Raw genomic sequence first — 21,587 nt, forward strand, 5'->3', positions numbered from 1 at the left:
TGAGAATGGCCAATGGGCAATGGTTCCTCTGTCTACCCACTCTTGGGGTCTCAGGCTTCTCCTGCACTCCCAATGCCACCCCAGCACCAACCCTGGGACTAGGCTGTGCCCCCACCAGGAACGCCAGCAGCTCCTTCTCCACATTGTCTCACTTACCTGTTCCCAGGGCAGCTCATAGGCCAGGGACAATTCTGCAGCACTCGCTGAAGGTAGGTGCCATTCTGCACATGGCAGGAGACGGTGCGGGTCACCACGTATGAGCACCAGTTCCTGAAACAGACCCACAGAGAAGACGCTCAGGTGCCACACACAGCCCCGTGTTCTCTTCAGGAGCCCCACATCTCCAGGCAGAGACTGCTGAGCTCTCAGAGTCCCCTGGGCCCTCATGGGAGTCCCTGTGCTGCCATGGCTGAGCAGTGATTTCAGTGGGGGCGGCTGTGCTGGGGGGTCTTGGGGAATGAGCGGCAGAGGCAGATGGAAGCACAGCATATTCACTGGGGCTCTTCCTCTGCAACATCTCTCCAGCCCTCACCTGCCCAGGCCACCACTGCCCCGGCCTCCCACCTAGACAATGGCAGTGGCCCCTCCACCTTGCCCCTCAGTCTCCCCCAGATGGAGGGTCAGAACAATGGAAACCTGGCCGTGTCCCTTGCCTATCCCCACCCTCAGCCCTCCATGTCTCCTGTGCCCACACCTGTCAGGGATCCCTCACCTCCAGGTCTTCGCTCGTGCAGGGCCCGCTGCCTGAGGCACCCTTCCCCCACCTCCCCAGGTGGCACCTCCTCCCTTCAAAGTCCTGCTGTGCTGTCACCTCTCCCTCTGTCCTCTCCCACTTCCACCCCCATCTGAGCAGAACTGATGGTTCCCTGCCCCCGGATCCGCAGTGCTCTGTATACCTGACATGCTGAATTGAGCTGGTGATTCACATCTACCCCCTCCCTCCCCATGGCATGTAAGAGAGACGCCCTGTCTCACTTATCTTCAGGTCCCTCTGTGTGACAGGATGCACAATCAACATTCCAAGTGTGGAGGACTGACTTCTCCAAATGCCAACTAATAATCATTGTGCACTGCACATATTGAGCACCTACTGCATGCCAAAAGTATTTACATCACCTTCCCACATTAGTGAGCCAGGAAAGCACACCCTACCCCATCCCCATTTAACAGAGGGGTAAACTGAGGCTCAGGGAGGGAAGACAACTTTTCATGTCACAGAGCTGGTGCATGGTGGACTGGATTTTAACCCAGGAATGTAGGGGCTCAGCCCAGCCCCCGACTCCATGCCAGAGGCCTCAGCTCCTGTCTCCTCCCCACCTCCTGAGCCATGGTCTGTGGCTCTGTGAAGGCCCCAGCCTGGGAACCTGCTGACCCCAGGCTCCAGGCCACAAAGGAAAGTCTGGTGGGGTGGGGGCTCAAGCTGAGAAGGGTCACCTGAAACGGCCTCTCCTTTCCCAGCCCTGGCAAAACACGCAGGCCCGTGACCCCGTGCAGGGCTGAGGGCTAGTGAGCACCTGGAATGTCCCAGCCATCATGGGGGTGCCTGCCACCACCTAAACCCAGCCCCCAGCTGCTGCTCCGCCCCCACCCTGGCCCACCTGAAGGAGAGTCCTTGGAGGGGACCAGTCGACACACTCGCTATGCGGCTCTGGGGAAGTCCCTGTACTATTCTGTGTCATACTGTGCCTGCTTGGGAGACATGGAGCTAGGGGCTGGCTAGCAGACTTTCATTTTTTTCTGGCTAGCAGACATTTTAGACACTCAGGCCAGGTGGGGTTCAAGGTCAGCCCCTCATGCCCTCCACGTGGGGGGTAGGGCACCAATAACTATGCCCCTCCCTCACTGGCCTTGAAGATGCAGCCCCGCTATCCCCAGGATACGTCCATACGTATCCTGGCCTGGCCCCACCGCCCTCCCCACTGTCCATCCACTTTCCAGGGGCTCTGTTGGCCTGGAGTCCACAGCCCATCGCCCTGTAAGTGCTGATGCTCTGTCTGCACACTTGTGTGGCTGCTTTTCCACCCTCCTGCCCTCCCTCCTGTGTGCGTGTTTTCCCATCTCAGATCTTTGCATTCGAGATTTCTTCTGCCTGGAAAGCCCTCCCCCTGCCCAGCGAACTCCTATTCATCCCTTGGGTCTCAGTCCTGAGGTCCCGGGCACAGTTGGGCAACTGCAGGGGCCCTCCTCAGCCACTCACAGCAGCCCTGAGCTTTTTCCTCTCCAGAAGGTGCTGGGAGAGGGCACTGGCAGGGACTAAGCCAGTACGGGGCTCAGCCTGAGGGCACGAGGTTTGCTGAGTGACTGAATGACTGACAACAAACAGTGGCCCTGGGCAGAGGAGCCAGGACCCAGGTTCCCAGAGATGGGCGCAGTCCTTCCTGCTGCCCTTGGGAGCTTCTTTTCGGGGGTGTGGTTGGTGATAAGCCGCCAGAGAACCCGGTGAGGCTGGGTTAGCTCCCGTGGGATGGGGCAATGGCAAGGGCTGGGAGGAGGCGGCAGGTCTCTGCTGGGCCTGCCACTTCTGCCCACTCAGCACCTCCTGGGCCCCCAGAGGCAGCCCACTGGGAGGAGAGAGAACAGGCCAGACCAGCTCGGCCTGGCATCGGCCACCCTCACTAGGGCCCCCCACCTGCCCTCCACCCCCTGCCACGAGGGGCCCAGGGGACTTTGTCTCCACGAGGCTCAGGGCTGTGATCCGGAACAGTGATAGGGGCTAATTGCAGGAGGCAGCCAAGCGGGCTGGGGTCCAAGGGCCGTTATGAAAAGCAGAGGAAAGAAAGAAGACATACAGGATGGGGGCGGCTGAACAGAGCCAGAACCTCACACCGGAGGTGAAGCTCCAGTCCTGGTCTGCTGCTTCCTAACTTGGTGACCTTCGACACGGCCCTGACCCTCTCTGGGCCTCACTTTGTCCATCTGCAAATGGGAACAAGAGAACCCTTGCCAGCAGGGGAGGTTTCACTCAAAGCCCGGAGCACAGCGCTGATGGCTATTGGTAATTCTTGTTCCTGGACCGTGAACGGGCCCTACACCAGGCAGCTGTGGTCCAGGTGCTTCCCTGAGGGGCACCAGCACCGCACCTTCTGCACAAGGCCCTCCCCTTGACTTCGGGATAGGAACTGTCAGGCTCTGCATTTTACAGAGGAGAAAACTGAGGCTCTGAGAGAAGTCACCTGCCCAGGTCACCCCCATGGGTTTAGTGTTGGTTTTTGAGCTCCCAGGAGAGGAACTGCTGTGGAAGAAAATTCTCCACTCTCCTTGAATCTTGGATTTGCCTGAAGGAAGCCAGGACTGCAGGGGGAAAAGGCCTGGGCCAGGACACCAGGGATGGCTTCAAATCTAGAGCCACAGCACTGAGATGCTGAGTTGGGTCATTAAAGGAACCGGGCCTGATTCAGGCTTGAAGGGACCTCAGAGGGGCAGGAAGCAGCCCCACCAGGGACCAGGGGGCAGATGGGGCAGAGACAAGCCAAGGCAGCTCTGCACAGCTCCCGGGCACCCTGGTTCCAGGGGTCTAAAAGTCTTACCACATTCTTGGGCCTGGGGGCGGCCCTTTGGATGCCTTCCTGGGCCTCCCCCTCCCCAGGCACAAAGCCTCTTTTCTGCCTCTGGTCCCTCGGCTGCCAAGGGGCGCCTGGGGCGCCGGGCTGGGGGTGGAGGGAGGGCTGACGGGGCGCGACATCCCCATGCTGTCTCCAGTGATGCTGGGATGGGGCCACAAGGGGAGTTCCTGGCAGCCGAGAACCACAGATTCCTCTGGCTAGGGGTCCCTTCCCCCACCTAATGTTAGTGATAGCAGGAACCACTGTCCTTCACATGGGGGGCTGTCCTCAGAGCAGACCCATAAGCAAGGGATGAGGGGGAGGAAAGAGGGGCACAGTGAGGAAACTGGGAGGGGAAATGAGACCCAGGGCAGTGAAGTGACCGGCCAGGCTCACACACTGCGTGGGTGACAGAGTCAGGAATAAAACCCTGCTCTAACTGAGGCCACAGCCGCCTAATCCCTAACCATGACCTGCAAACCTTTCCCAGCACCCTAAGCTGACCACTGCTCTCCCTCCTCCAGGAGAGCCACTGGGGTGACAAGAACACTGTCTCTGGAAACTGCCTGCTTTGGATTGAGGTACCACCTCTCCTCTCTGGGCCTCAGTCTTATCTGTAAAATAGGAGCAACAGCATTGCCTACAGGGCTTTCATGATGCTCAGGCCACTGTGAGCCTTGTATGAATAGATGGGGTGACAGTCACCATCCTGCTCCCACACCGGAAGCCCTAGGGGGCAAGGAAGCCAGGCTGGGAGGCCCTGCTGTGAACTGGCTGAAGGGTAGCCCAGGCCTTAAGCCCTCTCAACCATCCTGAGTTTGACACTGGGAATTCTGAGTTCAGAGTCTTGGTCATTACAGCATCTAGGACCCTGGGAGTTCACAAACATGCCCTGGGCAGGTCACATGCCCTCTCTAAGCCTCAGCTTCCTCCTCTCTGAAATGAGGACCATAAAAATGTGTGCCTCCCATGGCAGTCGGGAAAACCCCAGAAGTGATGGATACAGGTAAAATGTCAGCCCAGGTCAGGTATGGTCGGCCCGCATGGTGGTGGCTGTGACATCTGCCATCAGTCAGTCCCTGTCTCAGGCAACTGCTCCTCTGGCCTCTGACGCCTTGGCCACCTCTGCCCTCCAGCCTTGCCCATGTCACCTGCTCTTGCAAGCCCAGCAGGGGCATGCTGGCCCCTGACCACTGGGAAAGGGGAATTTCTGAAAGGAATTAAAGAATTGAAGCCGTAGGGGGTGGGGGCCGGGCAGGCCTTTGAATGGGATGAAAAGGCCTGGAGAGGCCTGGCTACTCTGTATTGTCTGCTTTAGACAACAGCGGCTGGCCTTTGAGAGGGGACCCCAGCAGGGGCAGGGGCAGGGGCTACATCCAGGACCGGGCAGGTTCAAATCGTGTCATCAAGGCCAGAAAGATACAGATTCGAATCCCAGCTCTATGGCCAATGAGCCTAGAAGAGTATGTTAATTCTCTAGGGCCTCAATTTGCTCATCTGGTAAATGGGGACAATGACACTACCTGTTACTTCAGGGTAAAAATTACCTTGAAGGATTAATGATGACATTGCATGTAAAGGGCCCCCCTCACTAGTACTGGAGGACACCCCAGAAGCACCAGGAGAATGTTCCCTGCTCCTGGAAGAGTGGCAGGAAGACAGAGCACTTCCTCCCATCTCAGTCCAAAATGCCAGGTCCCTGGGGGCCCACACTGACCCCGGGTCTGTGAAACTCCACCCCAGTCTTTCTCCTTCAAGGGAAATAAATTGCCAGGGTACTAAAAAAAGCCAGGAGCAGCGTAAAGTGGGGAGGGTCCCCAAAGTGTCAGTTAGAGGGGGTCCTGGGCTTGTCCTATGTGCAGGGAGGGAGCTCTTGGGCGAGGGCTGGGGAAGTTCTGGAGGTATCCTGCCTCGTGCCCCTTCCCCCTGCCCCGGGGCTCCAGAGTTAAAGTGCTGGTGGGTGGAGAAGGCTGTCTCCCGATATGCTAAGTAGGGACCCCGGGGACCCCCACCCCGTGCACTACATTGCCGGGAGCTTCTGCCAGACACCGGGGAGGCCCGGGGTCCCTGCCCCCACCCGGGCTGGCAGTGACGTGGGGAAGCGGGTCCCTTTCCCAATCTCGGGGTTGCACGGAGGTTGCGGGGGAGAGTGCCTGGAGTCCCGATCCCCAACCCCGGGTTGGTAGGGGACAGAGGTGGTGTGGGGGGCAGCCCTTACCTGCGTGCAGAGAACGGGGCTCCGCCGACGCTCCACGCGGCGCTGCCTCCGGGGAGCAGGAGCCCGAAGCAGAGCAGCGCCCAGGCCCGCGGGCCGCCCATGCTGCGCCCGGCGCCCTCCGCTCGCGGCCCCTCGCCGTCGCCCCCAGCCTGGCGTGCCCGCCCGCCGGCCCTCGCCGCCCCGGACGCGCGGATCCCGGTTCCCAGCGAAGCGGCGGGAGGGCGGGCGGGAGGCGGGCGCGGGGCGGGGGCGTGCGTTCCCGGCCTCGCCCGGCCCCTCCGCGCGGCCCCCCGCCCCCTGCGCCACCGCTGCCAACCCGGAAGGAGCCCCGGGGGGGCGAGCAGGCGCCCCCTCCAGGAAGCCCGCCAGGTGCCCACCTGCGCCTGGAGCCGTGCGTCGCGTGGCCCTTTTCGGGGCGGGGTGCCAGTTCTGAGGTGACTTCCCACGTGTTGCAAACTAGGGAATGGAGGCCGGGCCACGGTCTCAGATGCAGCCGGAACCCAAACCTGCCAATCCTGGGCTAATGATGCGGGGCCCTCATCTCCTCCAGACATGTTTGAGGGATCCTGTTCCCGAGGCAAGAAGGCTTCGTCCATCCGTGCAACAAAGGCTTCCTGAGCAGTGAGCGCCACTGGGTGCAGGGCACCCCACCTCTGCTTCACGTCCTCTCTGGAGTTAATCTTCAAACCACCCCGGGTGAGGTGGGCGCAATCATCCTTATTTTACAGAGAAGAAAACTGAGGCCCGGGTCCCTCTGGAAGACCTGGGCTGACCCCATAAAGTCAGTGTCCACTCTTACCACCATTTTACAGATAGATAAACTGAGGCAGAAAGGAGCCGTCATCTGCCTAAAGCATTCCATCAGTGGTGGAAGAGCTAGGATTTGAGTCCAGATCTCCTGACTTTAGGGGTGGAGAGTGTGTGTCAGCTCTTAGGCACAATTAGGGAAGAGAGCAGACAACAGTTGGTCTGGGCCTGGGGTTCCCTGTCTCCGACAAGGAAAGGATTGGCTTAGAATGCAGTTACTGTATCTGGGGTGCATGAATGAGTTTCTGGGGAGAGGGCTGTGAATCCCTCTGGTGTTTGTGTGTGTGATGCATGTGTGTGCATGTGTGTGACGTATGTGTCTGTGATAGGAGTGTGTGCCTATGGGGAGAGACCACAGCCCTCATCAGAGGGGACTCAGAACCTTCCAAAACTCCAGGAGTCTCTGACCCACCTTCTGCTGGGACTGATGTGCAGCAGGCGGTCCTGGGCTGGTGAAGCTATGACCAGTTTTGTGGTGCACCAGGGGCCTGTTGCATGGGATCCTGCCATGGCTTGTCCGATCCAGGACCTCTGCTAGAAACACTCGAGCAAGAAGAGCAAGCTGGCCCCTACCCCTGATTCCTGGGACTGCCTCTCCTAAATTCACCAGGGCTGGGCAGCGCCAGGCCCTGGGCTGGGTCAGATGGGGGAGGGTGTGCCGGTGGAGAGAGCTGACCTCTGTCCCCTGAGGGGGAAGGCAGTGAGAGCTGGGTTCAAACCCTGCCTCTGCCCCCTCTGCCGGCGTGAGCTTGGGCAGTTTCTGAGCCTCAGTTTCTATTTGTAAGGAGGATAGTTACACGTTCATTACGGGGTGTGGGCAGGAGTCAGATATCATAGCAACACCCTGGCACCCACTGTCCCCTGCTTCACGTGGCTCCCCAAGGGCTCCCCACATTCTCCAATGACAACATCATGGTGCCAACTTTGCCCCCTTGGGGAGCTGCCTCCCTCTCTTCCATTGTGATTTTTGGGCACCTACAATGTGTCATCTGTCCGACCCCCCCCAAAAAAATACAGCTTTGTGTCTCTCTGATTAGCTCTCGTTCTTAACACACCTAGATCAGTGACTTATTCTCCTAGATGACTTGTCACTCTCAAGGGGCCTGGTCAGGCGGCCTGGATCAAAACCCAACACCCCAAAGGGCACTTTGAAGGGCACACAGCTCTTTAGGAAGGGGACGTTCTAGGCAGTTCCTTCTGTCTTGGGGGGTGCCTGGGAAGGCTGTCGATGTGTCTGAGATCCCCAAAAGCTGTCACAGAACGAAGAAGCACCGCCAGGTCTGCTTGCAACGTGTCTGAACTGCACCTGCGTACAGCTTCCTTTATCACCAAACATGTGAGAGCTCTGGCTACTGGGGAATTTCTCCAGCAATGGACTGTTCCAGGAAAAGCTGTTATCAACATTTTGACCTTGAAGGGGGTCCTGTCCTTGCTGAGGCTGGGATCCTGGTGGTTACCATGCAGGCGCGGCGCCCCATTAGCCTAGGTGTCAATTCCAGGGCAACCACTAAGCGCTGTGTGGTCTGGGAGACTCTCTGAGTCTCATTTCCTTGCCTGAAAAAGCAAGGCAGTTTTAAGACATGGAAGCAACCTAAGTGTCCATTCACAAATGACTGGATAAAGAAGATGTGCTATATATATACAATAGGATACTACTCAGCCAAAAAAAAGAATGAGATAATGCCATTTGCAGCAACATGGATGGGCCTAGAGATTATCATACTAAGTGAAGTAAATCAGACAGAGAAAGACAAATATTGTATCACTTACATGGGGAATCTAAAAGAATGATACAAATGAACTTATTTACAAAACAGAAACAGACTCAAAGACATAGAAAACAAACATGGTTACCAAAGGGGAAGGTGGGGAGGGATAAATTAGGAGTTTGGGATTAACAGATACACTACTTCATATAAAATAGATAAACAATAGGGACCTACTATATAACACAGGGAACTATATTCTATCTTGTAATAACCTATAATAGAAAAGAATCTGAAACTGTATATGTATAACTGAATCAGTCTGCTGTATACCAGAAACTACACAACATTGTAAATCAACTATACTTCAATTAAGAGAACAAAACAAAAAACAACCAAGCAAAAAACCCCAGGCAGTTTTGAAGCTTTGGGTCTCTGTGTGGTGGTCCAGGGGCACGGTGTGAAGCCCCCTTTCAAGGGCACGCTTTCCTGGTGGATGTCAGCCTGTTTTCTGGTCCTCTTTCCTCCCGGAGCAGGAAGGGCAGGAAACGCCGTGGGGACCTGGGTTTGGTCATTTGAGGTTTCAGTGTTTGCTGAGATGGGGAGGAGAGAGGCCTCCTGGCTCGAGGTCCCTGTGGGAGGGGCCTCCTCCCTGGGGGCCGATCTTCCCCGCTGCCAAAACCAGACCACAACCGCCAGTAAGGACAGCCGCTTCCGGTCAGAGTGCTGACCGTGTGCCAGGCACTGTGCTAAGCATTTGGCTTGCATTGTCGCCTGCCCTCTTCTCCCTGACCCCAGGGGTGGCTCCGCATTAACCTCAGGTGCGGCCCGCCCAGGCCCACAGCTGGTGAGTGATGGGTCCTGGCCCTCACGCTCCCCACCAGGCCACACTGCCACCGTCTAGTCCAGCCCTGCAGGGGGGCTTCTTTGGACAAAAGGAGAACTTGGCTCAGATTTAGACTCCCTCTGGGAGCTGATGAGGTGAGAGAGAACACATGTACACACACACACGTGTGGGCCACACAGGGACACGGACTCAGACACAGATACACCTCCTGCCCAGAAGCAGGCCGTGGGGTCCGGGAAATACAGCCATTCTGGTGTGGATTCACTGACATGTCCAGCCGGCCTAGTCCAAACAGGAAATGCTATTATCATAGCAAACAAACCTGGGTTGTAGCCTCCCTTCCCAGTGAACTCCCGCAGGGCTTGTTCCAAGGGCCTCTTTCGGTCCCCTGTGTCCCACACCCCTGGGCTGGGGGTGCCATAATACCAGCCCTGTTCACACACCAGCTCGTGGGACCCCAAGCACCCCACCTGATCTGCACCCACATTGTGCCCATTCTGTGGGTGAGGGAGCAGCCCTAGAGGGCTGGGGTACCAGATCCCGTGGCGGCAGCCCCCAGGGGCCCAGGCAGCGCCCACGGCCTTCGAAGCCTCTGCCCAAAGGGCAGGGCCAGAGAGGAGAGCCGGTGACCCGCGCTTCCAGGTTAGGGAACAATGCCCGCTTTCAGTGCCTTTGATCTGGAGGCCTGGCCCTACAGCCCCTCTGCCCCAGAGCAGGGGGCACCCTGCTGGGCCGGGCGGGGTGCTGGGGGACCCGGAGAGCCTGCAGCTGCCCTGCTAAGTTATTTATGCTCCATGGAGCTGCCCTTCTCACCCAGCCCATTCCTTCCTCGTGGAGCTCGGATGGGGCTGGAAGGGAGGGATAGGAGGAAGGAAGTTGTCAGAAAATCATAAATTCAGGCTCCGAAAGGGCCTTCCTGCCCTTCTCAGGAATCCTCAGGGGAGAGGCGGGCACCTTTGGGGTTGGGGGGGGGACGTCGGAGTGGCAGGGCGGGCACAGGCAAGCTCGGCAGGACAGGGAGTGTTTGGAGTTAGGAGACCTGCATGTCTGCGTGATCTAGAGCAAGCCCCTTCTCTCCCAGCCTCAGGGCCCCCATGTGGAAACCAGGCAGTGGGCTAGGGTGGGGATACAGACCTGGGGACTCTCCTGTGACTGTGCCTTGTTGACTGTGAAGAAATGGGCGAATGAGAGGGCTGCTCCTTAGCGACATTTGTCCCACTTCCTTTCCTCCAGTTCCTTCCCTGGCAAACCCCCTCCTTTCTGCTCCCCACCTCTGCCCCACTTCACTTCTTGCTCTGCTACTCTTTGTATATCTCTCCTCTGGCAAAGATGAATTAATGAGCTCTCCTTAGGCAGCATCCACCTAGCTGAGGGGATAGAGGGAGGAGCTGTTGAGTCATTCATACTAGAGGATTAATGACTGATATGTTTAATGTTAAATGTTTGGGGGGCAGTTCATAGGGTTTCTTCCTCATTTAAATCCTAAATCACTAGTAGTGGAACTTCTAGGCTGGTAAGGGGGATGCTTGATGACCAAGGAAGGGTCTAGGAGTGTGGTCTGCCAAGTGAGAGGACCTGTGTGGGAAGGTGTCCATCTCCTGGCCACAGTGAGGTGACATCCACCCCTCTGCTGGACGGATCTGGAGTGGTGACCAACAGTCCATGCAGGCTAGATGGATCTGGCAGGCAACAGGAGCCACTCAGAGCTGCCCGCCTGCCCTTCCAGTCCCAGGTGTCAGCTGGACCCGGAGCACGCAGACCCATCCCTCCTGACACTCCCAGGATGGATGGTTTCCACCCCAGAGGAAGTGATTCTGAGGAGGAAGAGGAGAACGGGAGATGGAGAGAGAGACAGAGAGGTAGAAAGAAATACTCCGAAAGAGAGCCAGCAAGCCAGAGATGGAAGGGGACAAGTGAGCTGGGCAGATGTAGAGAGAGGCAGATGGAAAGACAGAGAGACAGGACAAGACATAGACAGACAGACAGACAGATACAGAGAGAAGAGCACTTGGGGAAGAGGACTCCGGGTTGCTGGTCTCAGCTCCTGCGGGAACTGGGCAGAGGGGGCAGGACCAGGGTGTCAGCCCGACACCACCCCCAGGACCCGTCCAGCCTCTGCACCCACAGGCTCTGCCTCCCTCAGACTTGCACCCCTACACCCCAAGGGTGGGGAGAAGGTCCTTCCTCCATCTGCTGCCCATGCCTGGCACTGGCTGACCAGTGGGCACTGGGCTGCCTGCCGCTGGTATAAATCATGTGTGGGCAGACCCATTAGGCAGATGGAGCTTCTGGGGCCCAGAACAACTGGATTTTTAGCCCATGACTTGGCCCAGGGAGTCCTAAGTGAATGGACAGCATACGGGGGATGTGGACTTCAGGCTCTCCATTCCCCAGGCTCCTGTCCAGCCCTGGATCTTCTCCATCTGCTCTGTCCCTTCCAGCCCCCTCATCCACCACGGGATGTGGCCTTGGTCCTCGGTGGCCTCTTACCTCCTCTCTGACCCTTCCATCCTTCAGGATCTTCCCAGAGGCAAAGGGAAGCATTTCCCTGTGAGGGAAACCTTCAGCCCCACTACTGCCCTCGGGCTGAGAACTGAATGTGGCCCAGCCCGCTCTTCCTCCCTCTGCCCCAGACCCTGAGCCACCAAGCGAGTCTGCATTCTCCCAGCCAACCCTGTGCTCCCCAGCTGGCCGCAGGGCTTTCCCATCCCGTCCCGTCTGCCCACCAACCCCCACTCCCCTTCTGTCTCAGCTCAGACATCACCCCTTCCAAGACCGGGTCCCGTGTGCACTGGGCTTCCCCGTTCACAGCCTTCTATGCGGGAGCCATCTATTGACTGACTCTGCTGGCCCAGGGAACAGGTTCTTTTTAGAACCTGTGCTGATTTTAGTTGTACTCTGCCTGCAATTAGGAAGCTCCGCCACTAGGTGGAGTCTTTTGCTTGCACCTACACAGAAATGAGGTGGGGTTTTTTGTTTGGTTTGGTGTTTTTTGTTTTTTGTTTTTTTGGACCTCTCTGATCCTCTCCTAGAAGTTACATTTTGAAAAGACAGGGATACAAGAGACAGTCTTTAGATTGGTGAAAGAGTGCTGTGATCAAGTAGTAATATCTGCCTGGGTGAAGGAGTGGACAGTAGCAGGCGCTGTACCAGGTGTCCAGCCACCTCTAGCCTGTGCTTCTGAGAAGACAGGTATATGTTTCCACTTAATGATACTTTTTTGAATAAGTAGGACTCTTTAAGACACTTGAGCATAAATATTAGAATTACTAAGCACTGTTTAAGAAGGGATCCTTATAAGAATTATTCTTGTAATAAAGAACATATTTACAGCAACATGGATGGACCTGGAGATTGTCATTCTAAGTGAAGCCAGAAAGAAAGACACAAATGAACTTATTTACAAAACAGAAACAGACTCACAGACACAGAAAACTAGAAGACAAATTTATGGTTACCAGGGGGGAAAAGGGGTGAGAAGGGTTAGATTGGGAGTCCAAGGTTTACTGATACGAACTACTATATATAAAATAGATAAACAACAAGTTTCTTCTGTGCAGCACAGGGAACTATACTCAATATCTTGTAGTAACCTATAATGAAAAAGGATATGAAAACGAGTATATGTATGTGTCTGTATGACTGAAACATTACGCTGTCCACCAGAAATTGACACAACGTTGTAAACTGACTACACTTCAAAAAAAAACATATAATTTGAGAATGGATTTGCAGCAAGATATTTAAGAAAGCAAACATGAAGGTTCAGCCTTTCTTACTGGTCATAAGTGGTCAAGAATTTCCATTCCCCGTCCCCCAATCGTTTTGAAGAGAGAAACCGCTAGTGCTTTTTCTTACCTGCTTTTTCCTGTGTGCTCACAGGCCACTCTCGTTCTTGGACTTGAGATGTCCAGAGCTTCCCTCAGGTCTGCGGCTGTCTGCTCGCTCAGCCTCTGTCTCAGTGAGCCCGTTCTTGGAAGAAACTCTAAAGGAACAAGAAAGGCCTTCTTGGCTGCACTCTTCTTAAGAATTGCTGGGTTTTATAAAATCATTCTTCTTCATCACTAATCCCTCAAAACCTTCTTAGAATCTTTTTAGTGGTAAAACATTATAATAATATAATGTCATTACTTTTTTTAAAAGAAGAAAAGAAATCACTTGTAATCCATCCACCTTGATACAGTGATTCCCCAGGTTTTTGTTTGGGGTTTGGAGCTCTCTTCTTTTTAGTGCTTTTATTTTTTTCTTTTTTGCCAAAGAAAGAGAAGTCCCAGCCCCCTTGAAAATCTTTCCCCCACCTCCAGATAGCCGAAAATCCTTCTTTCTTAGCTGTTAGCTGTTTGTCCTTTGAAGTTAAAGCTGGTTTCATTTCTAATCTGAGCTGAGTGGTTTTCTATTGACAGTCACACGAGGGGTCAAGAGGAAGCTGGACACAGGCTGTCTTCCGCAAGGGTCAGGCGTTGTCACAGGTTCCACGTACACGGCCACCCGTTCCCCATCATGTAAATAAGTAAGAGCTAAGGGATGTTTGCAGGGCTGGACACCAGATATCTTTGTTTATGGGGACTGTGGGTGCGTCTGTATATTCTTGCTTCTAATCTGTCACTCTTTGGTGATCTCTAAATGTTTCATGTTTGTAATTTAAAATATAAATTATTTTAAATTAAAAAAAAAAACACATTCACCACTCCTAAGTATTGACCCAAGAAAGATGAAAATGTATATCCACACAAAAACTTGCACACAAATGTTCACAGCATCACTATTCATAACAGCCAAAAAGTTGAAACAACCCAAATGTCCATCAGCTGATAGTTGGATAAACATTGGTCTAGGCACACCATGGAATATATTCAGGCAATAAAAAAGGAAGGCAGTACTGACCCAGGCTACAATGTGGATGAATCTCGAAGACATTACACTAAGTGAAAGGAGTCTGACACAAAAGGCCACATATTGTATTAGTCCATTGATACGAAGTGTTCAGAACAGGGGAATCTATAGAGACAGAGAGCAGATTAGTGGTTGCCTTAGGCTGGGGAAGGGGTGCAGTTGGAGGGAAATGGGCTATGCCTGCCAATACACATAGGAATTCTTATTGGGACAATAAAAATGTTTTAAAGTTGACTGTCATGGTGGTTGCACAACTCTGAATATACTAAAAACTATTGACTTATGCAGGTGAATTGTACAGTAGGTAAATCATATGTCAATAAAGCTGTTATATACAAAATGTACACATACATTCACACAGAACTTACGGTTTTAAAGGTGAGGAAAAAAGTGTTTCCCTAGACTCTGAGGAAGGAAGATGGGCAGGCGTGGGAGGAAGGGTCCAGCCACGTCTGACCTCCATGTCCTCCCAGACACACTGTGGGACACCAGCTGTGCCCTCAGTGGCTGGGAGCTGTTCCGCTGCGAGCAGGATGGATGTGTGATGTGGGCCCTGCTCTGGCCCAGCTCTCAGCCCAGAGAGCAAAGACAGGTGAACCACATTATAACTTCCTGGGATAACACATGACAGTGACAGGCCGTGGGAACTTGGGCCCCTGACTCAGCTGTCAAGGGAGGTGGAGGGGCACCTAAACTGAGAAGAGGCAGGTGAGCAAAAGTCATCCAGGTGAAGCCCAGGGAAGTGTCCCGGGGAGAGGGAGCAGCGGTAACAGCCTGGGGGAGGCCCGAAGGCAACAGTGCGCTCGGACCCTGCAGGAACCAAGGGCAGGTCAGTGCGGTGGGAACACGGTCGGCGAGGAGGCAGGAGACCCCACGCCTAAGAAAGCAGCTGGGCAAGGGAGCCTGTGAGACCTTAAGCCTGGCCTCTTGCTTTCGAAAGATCCCTCTGGCTGCAGGCGCTGGAGGAGCTTGGATGATGGTGGCTGGGAGTATGAGGAGGGGCTGAATGGTGGCCCCTAAACATCTGTCCATGTCCTGGAGCCTGTGACTCCGTCCTCATCTGGAGAAAGTCTTTGTGGATGTAATTAAGGATCTTGAGATGAGATTATCCTAGATTACTGGGGGCCGGTGGGTGGAGGCAGATCTGATGACAAACATCCCTGTAAAGGTTACCCTGAGGGAAGACAGAGCAGAGATCGGAGAGGGACGCAGCCACAGGGCAAGGAACACCCAGAGCCACCAGAGGCTGCAAGATGCAAGGAAGAATCCCCTTCTAGAGCCTTCACAGAGAGCCCTGCTGACATGCTGACTTCGGACTTCCAGCCTCCAGAGGTACGAGAGAATAAACTTCTGTCGTTTTAAGCCACCGAGTTTGTGGTGGTTTGTTAGGGCAGCCCTGGGACTGTAATACAGGAGGTCATGCGGGGATGGAGAGAAGTCACCAGATTCTGGAGACTTTTAGGAGGTAGAAGGAACCTCCCAAACATACCTCCTCCCCTGCCTGAATCCCCAGCCACTGCCTTTTCCTCCAGCTGCAAAGATCTGAGCCTCATTCCTTCCACTGAGAGCATGTCACCCACCTGTAAAATGGGATGGTAACAGCTGCCCGACCGCTAAGGAGCAGGGAACGTGTCTGCCTGGTGCCTGGAACACAGCGAGCATTCAGTACCTGCGACGATGGTTACAAATCCACAAAACTTTAGGGAGTATGTGAAATACCATTTCACTTGGCAAACGTCCCCGACCCTCAGAACCTTCCCCACTGGCCTCCAGGGAGGCTGGGAGGAATAAGAGCATCGTGGAACAGAGATGCGGATTGAAGAGCATCCCCTGAAAAGATGCTGAAGTCCTAACCCCTTGGAATGTGATGTTATTTAGAAACAGGCTTTGCAGATGATCAAGTGAGGGTGAGGCCATTCGGGTGGGCCCTAACGCAACATGACTGTGCCTTATAAAAGGGGAAGCTCGGACACAGAGACAGACAGAGGGAAGATGACTGGAAGACACAGGGACGCTATCTACAAGCCAAGGGGCACCTAGACCACCAGGAGGCCGGAGAGAGCAATGGAACAGATTCTCCCTCCCAGCCCCCGAAGGCACCTGCTGTCACCTCAGCTTCAGACTCCAGGCCTCCTGCGTGCTGAGGCAGTAAATGTCTATTGTTTAAGTGACAAGTTTGCGGTATTTTGTTACTGCAGCCCCAGGGCACTGATACACATGGGAATAAGATGTGTCTCAGTGTCTGGGGAAACTGGGCACCCCAGGGCTCACGGGGATCCCTGGGGCTGGTGCCAACAACTCCCCCAGTCACTGCCCAGGCCTGTGGCCAGGCTCTGTCCCCCACCGCCCCAGCAGGAGGGCACCAGGCGCTTCCAGGGCAGGATTCTGGGATGCATTTGGAAACCCTGGCAGAAGGGTTTCAAATTTGGCCCCATCCTGGTCAGTGGGGGACCTACCATCTGGATCCTGTTTGCTGTCCCCTGGCGGGGGAATCTGAGCAGGGTTGTGGGAAGTGGTCAGGGAGGGGGTGGCTCCCTCTGTGGCTGGGGCCCTGGGTCAGACCCTGGGCCTGCACTTACTTGCGGGGAGACCTTGAGCTGCTCACGTCACCTCCCTCATCCTAATTTTCTTACCTATTAAATGAGGACAGCAGCACAAGTTACCTCTGAATGTTGCTGCCAGGATTCAGTGGGAGAATGGGAACAGCAGGATGCCTGGTGAAGGAAATTTTTAAATATTTTTTTACTTAAAAAAAAAAAAACCTGTGATAAAATATACATACTATAAATCTACCATTTTAACCATTTTTAAGTGTCCAGTTCAGTGGCATTAAGTGCATTCACATTGCTGTGCAACCAGCACCGCCACCCATCTTCAGAATCCTTTTCATCTTGCAAAACTGAAACCCTGTCCCTGTTAAACACTGACTCCCCATTCCTCCTCCCCTCCAGCCCTTGGCAACCACCATGCTGCTTTCCAGCTCTGTGAATTTGGCTACTCTAGGAGCCGGTATAAATGAAATCATATAGTGTTTGTCTTTTGTGACTGGCTAAGTGCACTCAGCATAATGTCCTCAAGACTCATCCACGGTGCAGCCTGTGTCAGAATTTCCTTTAAGTTTTGTTTTTCACAAGAAGAGTATTGTCAGCAGCTTCGCACTGGGGAGAGCGCCCAGCCACTTGGGGGGAGGCGCTGAGCAGCCCCCTGCTTCCGTGGCAAAGGTACAGGTGGCCACCGGGGGCCTGGAGGAAGGAAGCCCTGGGACTGTGTCTGCTCTTGGGGCCACCTGCCTCCGACTTCTCTTTTGGGGAGCTCAAAGGGGGCATTTTCTTAGGTGGGGCTGGAGCTCCTGACTCCTTCCATTTTGAGTTTCTAAAGTTTCTAGAAGGAGACCCCAGGGTTCCAAAGACCTGCACTGGCCTGGGGAAGGCTGGTTCCAGGCCTGCCCGGGCCTAGGGTGGGGTGAGGAAATGGCTATGTGCAGACATGCTGTGTATATGAACCCGTGTGAATGAAAAAGATGTGGCTAAAATGCTGGGGGACCCCAGGCTAATTCATGGTGGCTCAGCTAGCATCAGATCCTAGAAATCTCCCCTCAAGGGCTGCATCTGAGTTCAGTTCCCACCGTTAAGTGAAGCCAGGCTGGACTCTGCCTGAGAGAACCCCGAGGTTCCCAGACGCAGGATAGAGCCCCCGGCTTCTGGGTCGCTCTCAGCCTCACACATGGCTGGGTTTCCATGGCTCTGGCCTCCCGGCTCCCCAGGGCCTAGGGGAGCCTTGCTCCCAGCACATAAGTGGCCCTGGGCACCACTCCGAGACGGAATGGTTCTTGGGAGGATGGTGGACTCAGAAGGCCTTGGGGTCATCCTTCTGCACAGTGATCTTCACCATCCAGGGAGAAGGGAGTCCAGTGAAAGGTGGGACCAAGCATAGGCCCTGGAGGTCAGACAGACGTGGGCCACCCAGGGACCTGAGCGGGGCACCTCCCCTCCCGTCTGCAGCCACAGTCTCCTCACCTGTAAACTGGAGATAACAACTGTGACCAGGCAGGGCGGGCGAGGATTCGGTGGGCGATGTACAGCATCCAGCCTGTGTCTGGGGCGTTAGGAGAAACCTGCTGGCTACCGCCAGGGTGGGGAGGGCGGCTGCCTGGGCTGAGCGTGTATCAGGACGCCCCCTGGGATGCTTTTCTTGAGATGTGTCAGCTCACTTTCTAGCCACTGGCCTCTTCTAGAAGTTGCACACGGATAAAAGGTCCTAGTTAATGAGGATTCTAGTTAAAGTTTTAAAATTCACAGCAAGCCCACTCCGCATAATAATGTATTAGAAACACAACAATCCTTTAATCTAGAAGGAATTAATTGCTGGGCCCAGAAATTCAGGGCACGCTGACAGAGTCCTTAATTTCTTGAGCTGATGGTTTCAAAAAGCGGCTGATTTTAGACTGGCTTCTCTCTACGCGTCAGTAAGACTCCCACAGCTCTGACAAAGGGCGAGATTGTCTTGATGTCTTACTCATTAAGAATCATGCATGTGGGGTCTGAATTAATGTCAGCTCTGAATTTTTCCTGCTAGGTGGAACGTGGTGGACTTAAACCCCCAGGAGGCTCAATGCCAGCTCTGTGGCCCAAGCATACCCAGCCCTGCACAGGGAATGGCCTCACTCATCCCCCACACGTTTGCTGGGTGCCCGCTGGGAGCCTAAGCTCAGGTTGGGTGCTGGATACACAGGAGCAGACACCACCAGCCTCGGGGACAGATCTTAGATAAGCCCACAGTCAGACCATCGTAATTGCACATCCTGATAAGGAAACAAGGTGGAGGGTATATGAAAAGGAACAGCAGGGACAAAATTTCATGGCAGGGCTGGGAGGCGGGGTGACTGCAGGTCACAGAAACTATGTAAGCTGAAAGCGGGAGGATGAGGGCAGTTAACTGGTGAAGAGTGCAGACTGGTGTCACTGGGCCAGGAAACACCCTGTGCAAAGGCCCTGAGGTAGGAATGTACAGTCATCAGGAGTCAGGAGCCATTCTCCAGGAGACTCCAGTGATGGAGGCACACGGGGCAAGAGAAGAAAAACCATCATCGTCATAAGAGTCAGACAGAGCAGAAGCATCATAAATGCTTCGTCCAGGCTCAGGAGCTTGGGTGCTGTGCTATGTGCCAGGCGAACCTGAGCTCCATGTAGGCCCCCACAAGAACCATCGTGGGTGCAAATTGGGAGGCAGGAGACAGTTAAGGGCACAGACGCTGGGTCAGATATCCTGGATTTGCCTCTTGACTCCCCTCTTAAGACAGAAGAGAAAGCCTCCAACCCTCAGCACACCAACCGCTTTCTCTGAAAATTTGTATTATATTATGCCATACAGCAGATGACATTAGTTATTTTAAATCGTTTTAATGCAGTGTAATTGACTACAACAAACTGTACACACTTAGAGTGTGCAATTTGGTCAGATTTGACACCTGGAAAACCATCTCCGCAATCAAGACAATGAGCCTGTCCACCCCTGCCCCCAAGAGTTACCCTGTGCCCTTCATAATCCCATATTTTCTTTCAATCTGTGACTTGTCTTTGTAGTCTCTTAACATTGTCTTTCAGATGTTCTTAATTTTGGTGAAGTTCAGCTTATTGATATTTGATTTGGATTGTGATTTGTATCATGTCTGAAAAGGTCTTTGCCTAACCCAAAGTTGCAAAGATTTTCTTTCCCTATGTTTTTTTCTAGAAGTTTTATAGTTTTAGGTTTTACTTCTAGGTTTATGATCTATTTTTGGAAACATTTTTTATTGTTGTTAATGGTTTGTGATCTATTTTTTGAGCTAATTTTTGTACATAGTACAAGGCGTGGATGAAGATTCTTTTCTTTTTTTTCTTTAAATTGCACATGGAAAAAGCTGGCCAGCCACCAGGACTCCACTGCTGGAGTGGCCCTCAGATTTGTGCAAAGTGAGCCACGGAAGGCGGACCAGGTCCCCCGACAAGGAGGACATCCAGCCATTGTACTCCGCTTCCTGGGATGGGCTCTGGGAAAGGGGCGTGTCCTTGGACAAGCTCTGGGCAGCTGTGGGATGGGTGCCTTGGACCTGAAGCGGGATCAGGGCAGTCCCCCTCAGAGCATCCGCCACAAGGTTCAAGTTTGTGGACAAGTATGCTACCTCTTAGACCTGTTTCCCTCCTCCTCCTCCTGGCTTTCAGATCCCATCCTTCTGGAAGCAGCCACAGCGGCTCTGGCTCTGCAGGAAGAGGAAATGGAGATATTGCTTGTGTTTGAGACATTTCCTTATAAGCCTCTGATAAAAGAAATTCTCACATGCTGAGGTATGGGGAAGTCATTCTGAGTTATACATGAATTAACTTGAGTTTTACGCTAACTACAACAGCCCTTTTGTGGCCTCTTAAGCATACATTGTACATCTGCTTTAATATTAAAGAAAAGGGCACATGGACCAGAAGTAAAGATAGGCTGTGTTAAAAATAAAGATTAAATGCCTCCTTTCCCGGGACGCCAATGCTGGTCCTCCTTCGATGGTAAGACTCCTTCCGCCAGTGCCAAGGTCATACTGACTCACGGGTACGTGCTGATCTGTTTTTTTTTTTTTTTTTTTGAAACCTTGAAGGAATGTATCCCTGACTTGTTTGATGTTCTTTGTTTTGACAAGATATCAGACTGCGCTGAAAACCGTGTTTCTCTGGAGCAGTTCCTCAGAGTCATCTGAGGCTGTCTTCCTGGCTATCATCCCCATTTTGGCTAAAACTCTTTTCTATTCCTACCACAGATTGTTTATTGGTTATTTTCATCAACACAGCCATCTCCAGCCCCGAGGCTTCCAGGGAAACCCCGAGTCATGGGGCTGCGGAGAGAGGGGGCAGTTCAGCCGACCTCTCCAAGCCCGGAGCACTGGCTGCAGGAGCCAGCTGGAGGCGCACCTCGAAGGCCATTTGTCCTCCTACAACAGTGACAGCAAACTGGAGCTTGCATACGCCAGGCACTGGCTAATGCGCCTCAGAAGCCTCAGCCTGGGATCCTCACAACCCAGACGGATAGGTGTTAAGATGCCTGCTGTACAGAGGGGGACGCTGACTGCCACGGGTCTGGTGCTTGGCAGGACCTGCCTTCATAGTTGGTTTGTTTTTAACTCCCAGCTGCTCCCAGGACCAGCGAGATGAACAGAGATGGGCTTTGACGATCTTTGCCAGCATCTGGCTAGAAGATAGAAGAACTAGAAGGAAGCTATTTTAATTCCAACAGGCACGAAGGTTTGGGTCTAATGGTTAATTTTGTTTGTTCGTGTTGTGATTGGCTATGAGGAGGGGAGGGGGCAGTGCCACCTTGTCATCAGCAGCCTCTGCAGGTCTCAGCTGGCTGTGTCCAACACCACTGTCCTGAACTTCTCTGCAACCCCCACCCCATTGTCACCTTGGTTCTCTCCCTGGCCCAGCTCCCACAAGGGCCCAGTTACCCTCAGCAACTTCCAGGGCCCCCAGCAAGGGGACAACCAGCTTCTCTGAGTGGCCTCTGTCAGCAGTACCCCACACCCTGGATGCAAGGTCATCACGCAGATACCTCTG

The 21,587-nt window shown here is 53.8% G+C and overlaps 1 protein-coding gene and 2 long non-coding RNA genes across 6 annotated transcripts in view; all 3 read right to left on the minus strand.

The window, feature by feature from the left end:
• The window catches only part of EMID1 (EMI domain containing 1), a 34,206-nt gene extending 28,266 nt beyond the window's left edge, over positions 1-5,940 (minus strand). For 3 of the 4 annotated variants that reach the window (XR_004133701.2, XM_031442984.2, XM_031442985.2), the window contains exons 1-2: positions 5,761-5,940; positions 157-270 (exon numbers count right to left, since the gene is read on the minus strand). Coding sequence is in view for 3 of the 4 variants with exons in the window: in XM_031442984.2 (XP_031298844.2) it covers positions 157-270; positions 5,761-5,861 (215 nt within the window). In the remaining variant the exon portion in view is untranslated. The remainder of the gene's footprint in view (positions 1-156; positions 271-5,760) is intronic. The other variant, XM_031442982.2, reaches the window with a different exon arrangement.
• A 740-nt stretch (positions 5,941-6,680) lies between these two features.
• Positions 6,681-13,473, minus strand: LOC135319765 (uncharacterized). Its single transcript, XR_010378632.1, has 3 exons — positions 13,419-13,473; positions 12,979-13,105; positions 6,681-8,121 (listed from the first exon to the last, which is right to left on the minus strand). It is a non-coding gene; the product is annotated as an uncharacterized LOC135319765 (long non-coding RNA).
• A 2,126-nt stretch (positions 13,474-15,599) lies between these two features.
• Positions 15,600-20,254, minus strand: LOC135319766 (uncharacterized). Its single transcript, XR_010378633.1, has 4 exons — positions 20,174-20,254; positions 18,030-18,243; positions 16,677-16,727; positions 15,600-15,657 (listed from the first exon to the last, which is right to left on the minus strand). It is a non-coding gene; the product is annotated as an uncharacterized LOC135319766 (long non-coding RNA).
• Positions 20,255-21,587: the final 1,333 nt, after the last annotated feature.

This window comes from Camelus dromedarius, chromosome 31 (genome assembly GCF_036321535.1).
Source record: "Camelus dromedarius isolate mCamDro1 chromosome 31, mCamDro1.pat, whole genome shotgun sequence".
Lineage (NCBI taxonomy): Eukaryota > Metazoa > Chordata > Mammalia > Artiodactyla > Camelidae > Camelus > Camelus dromedarius.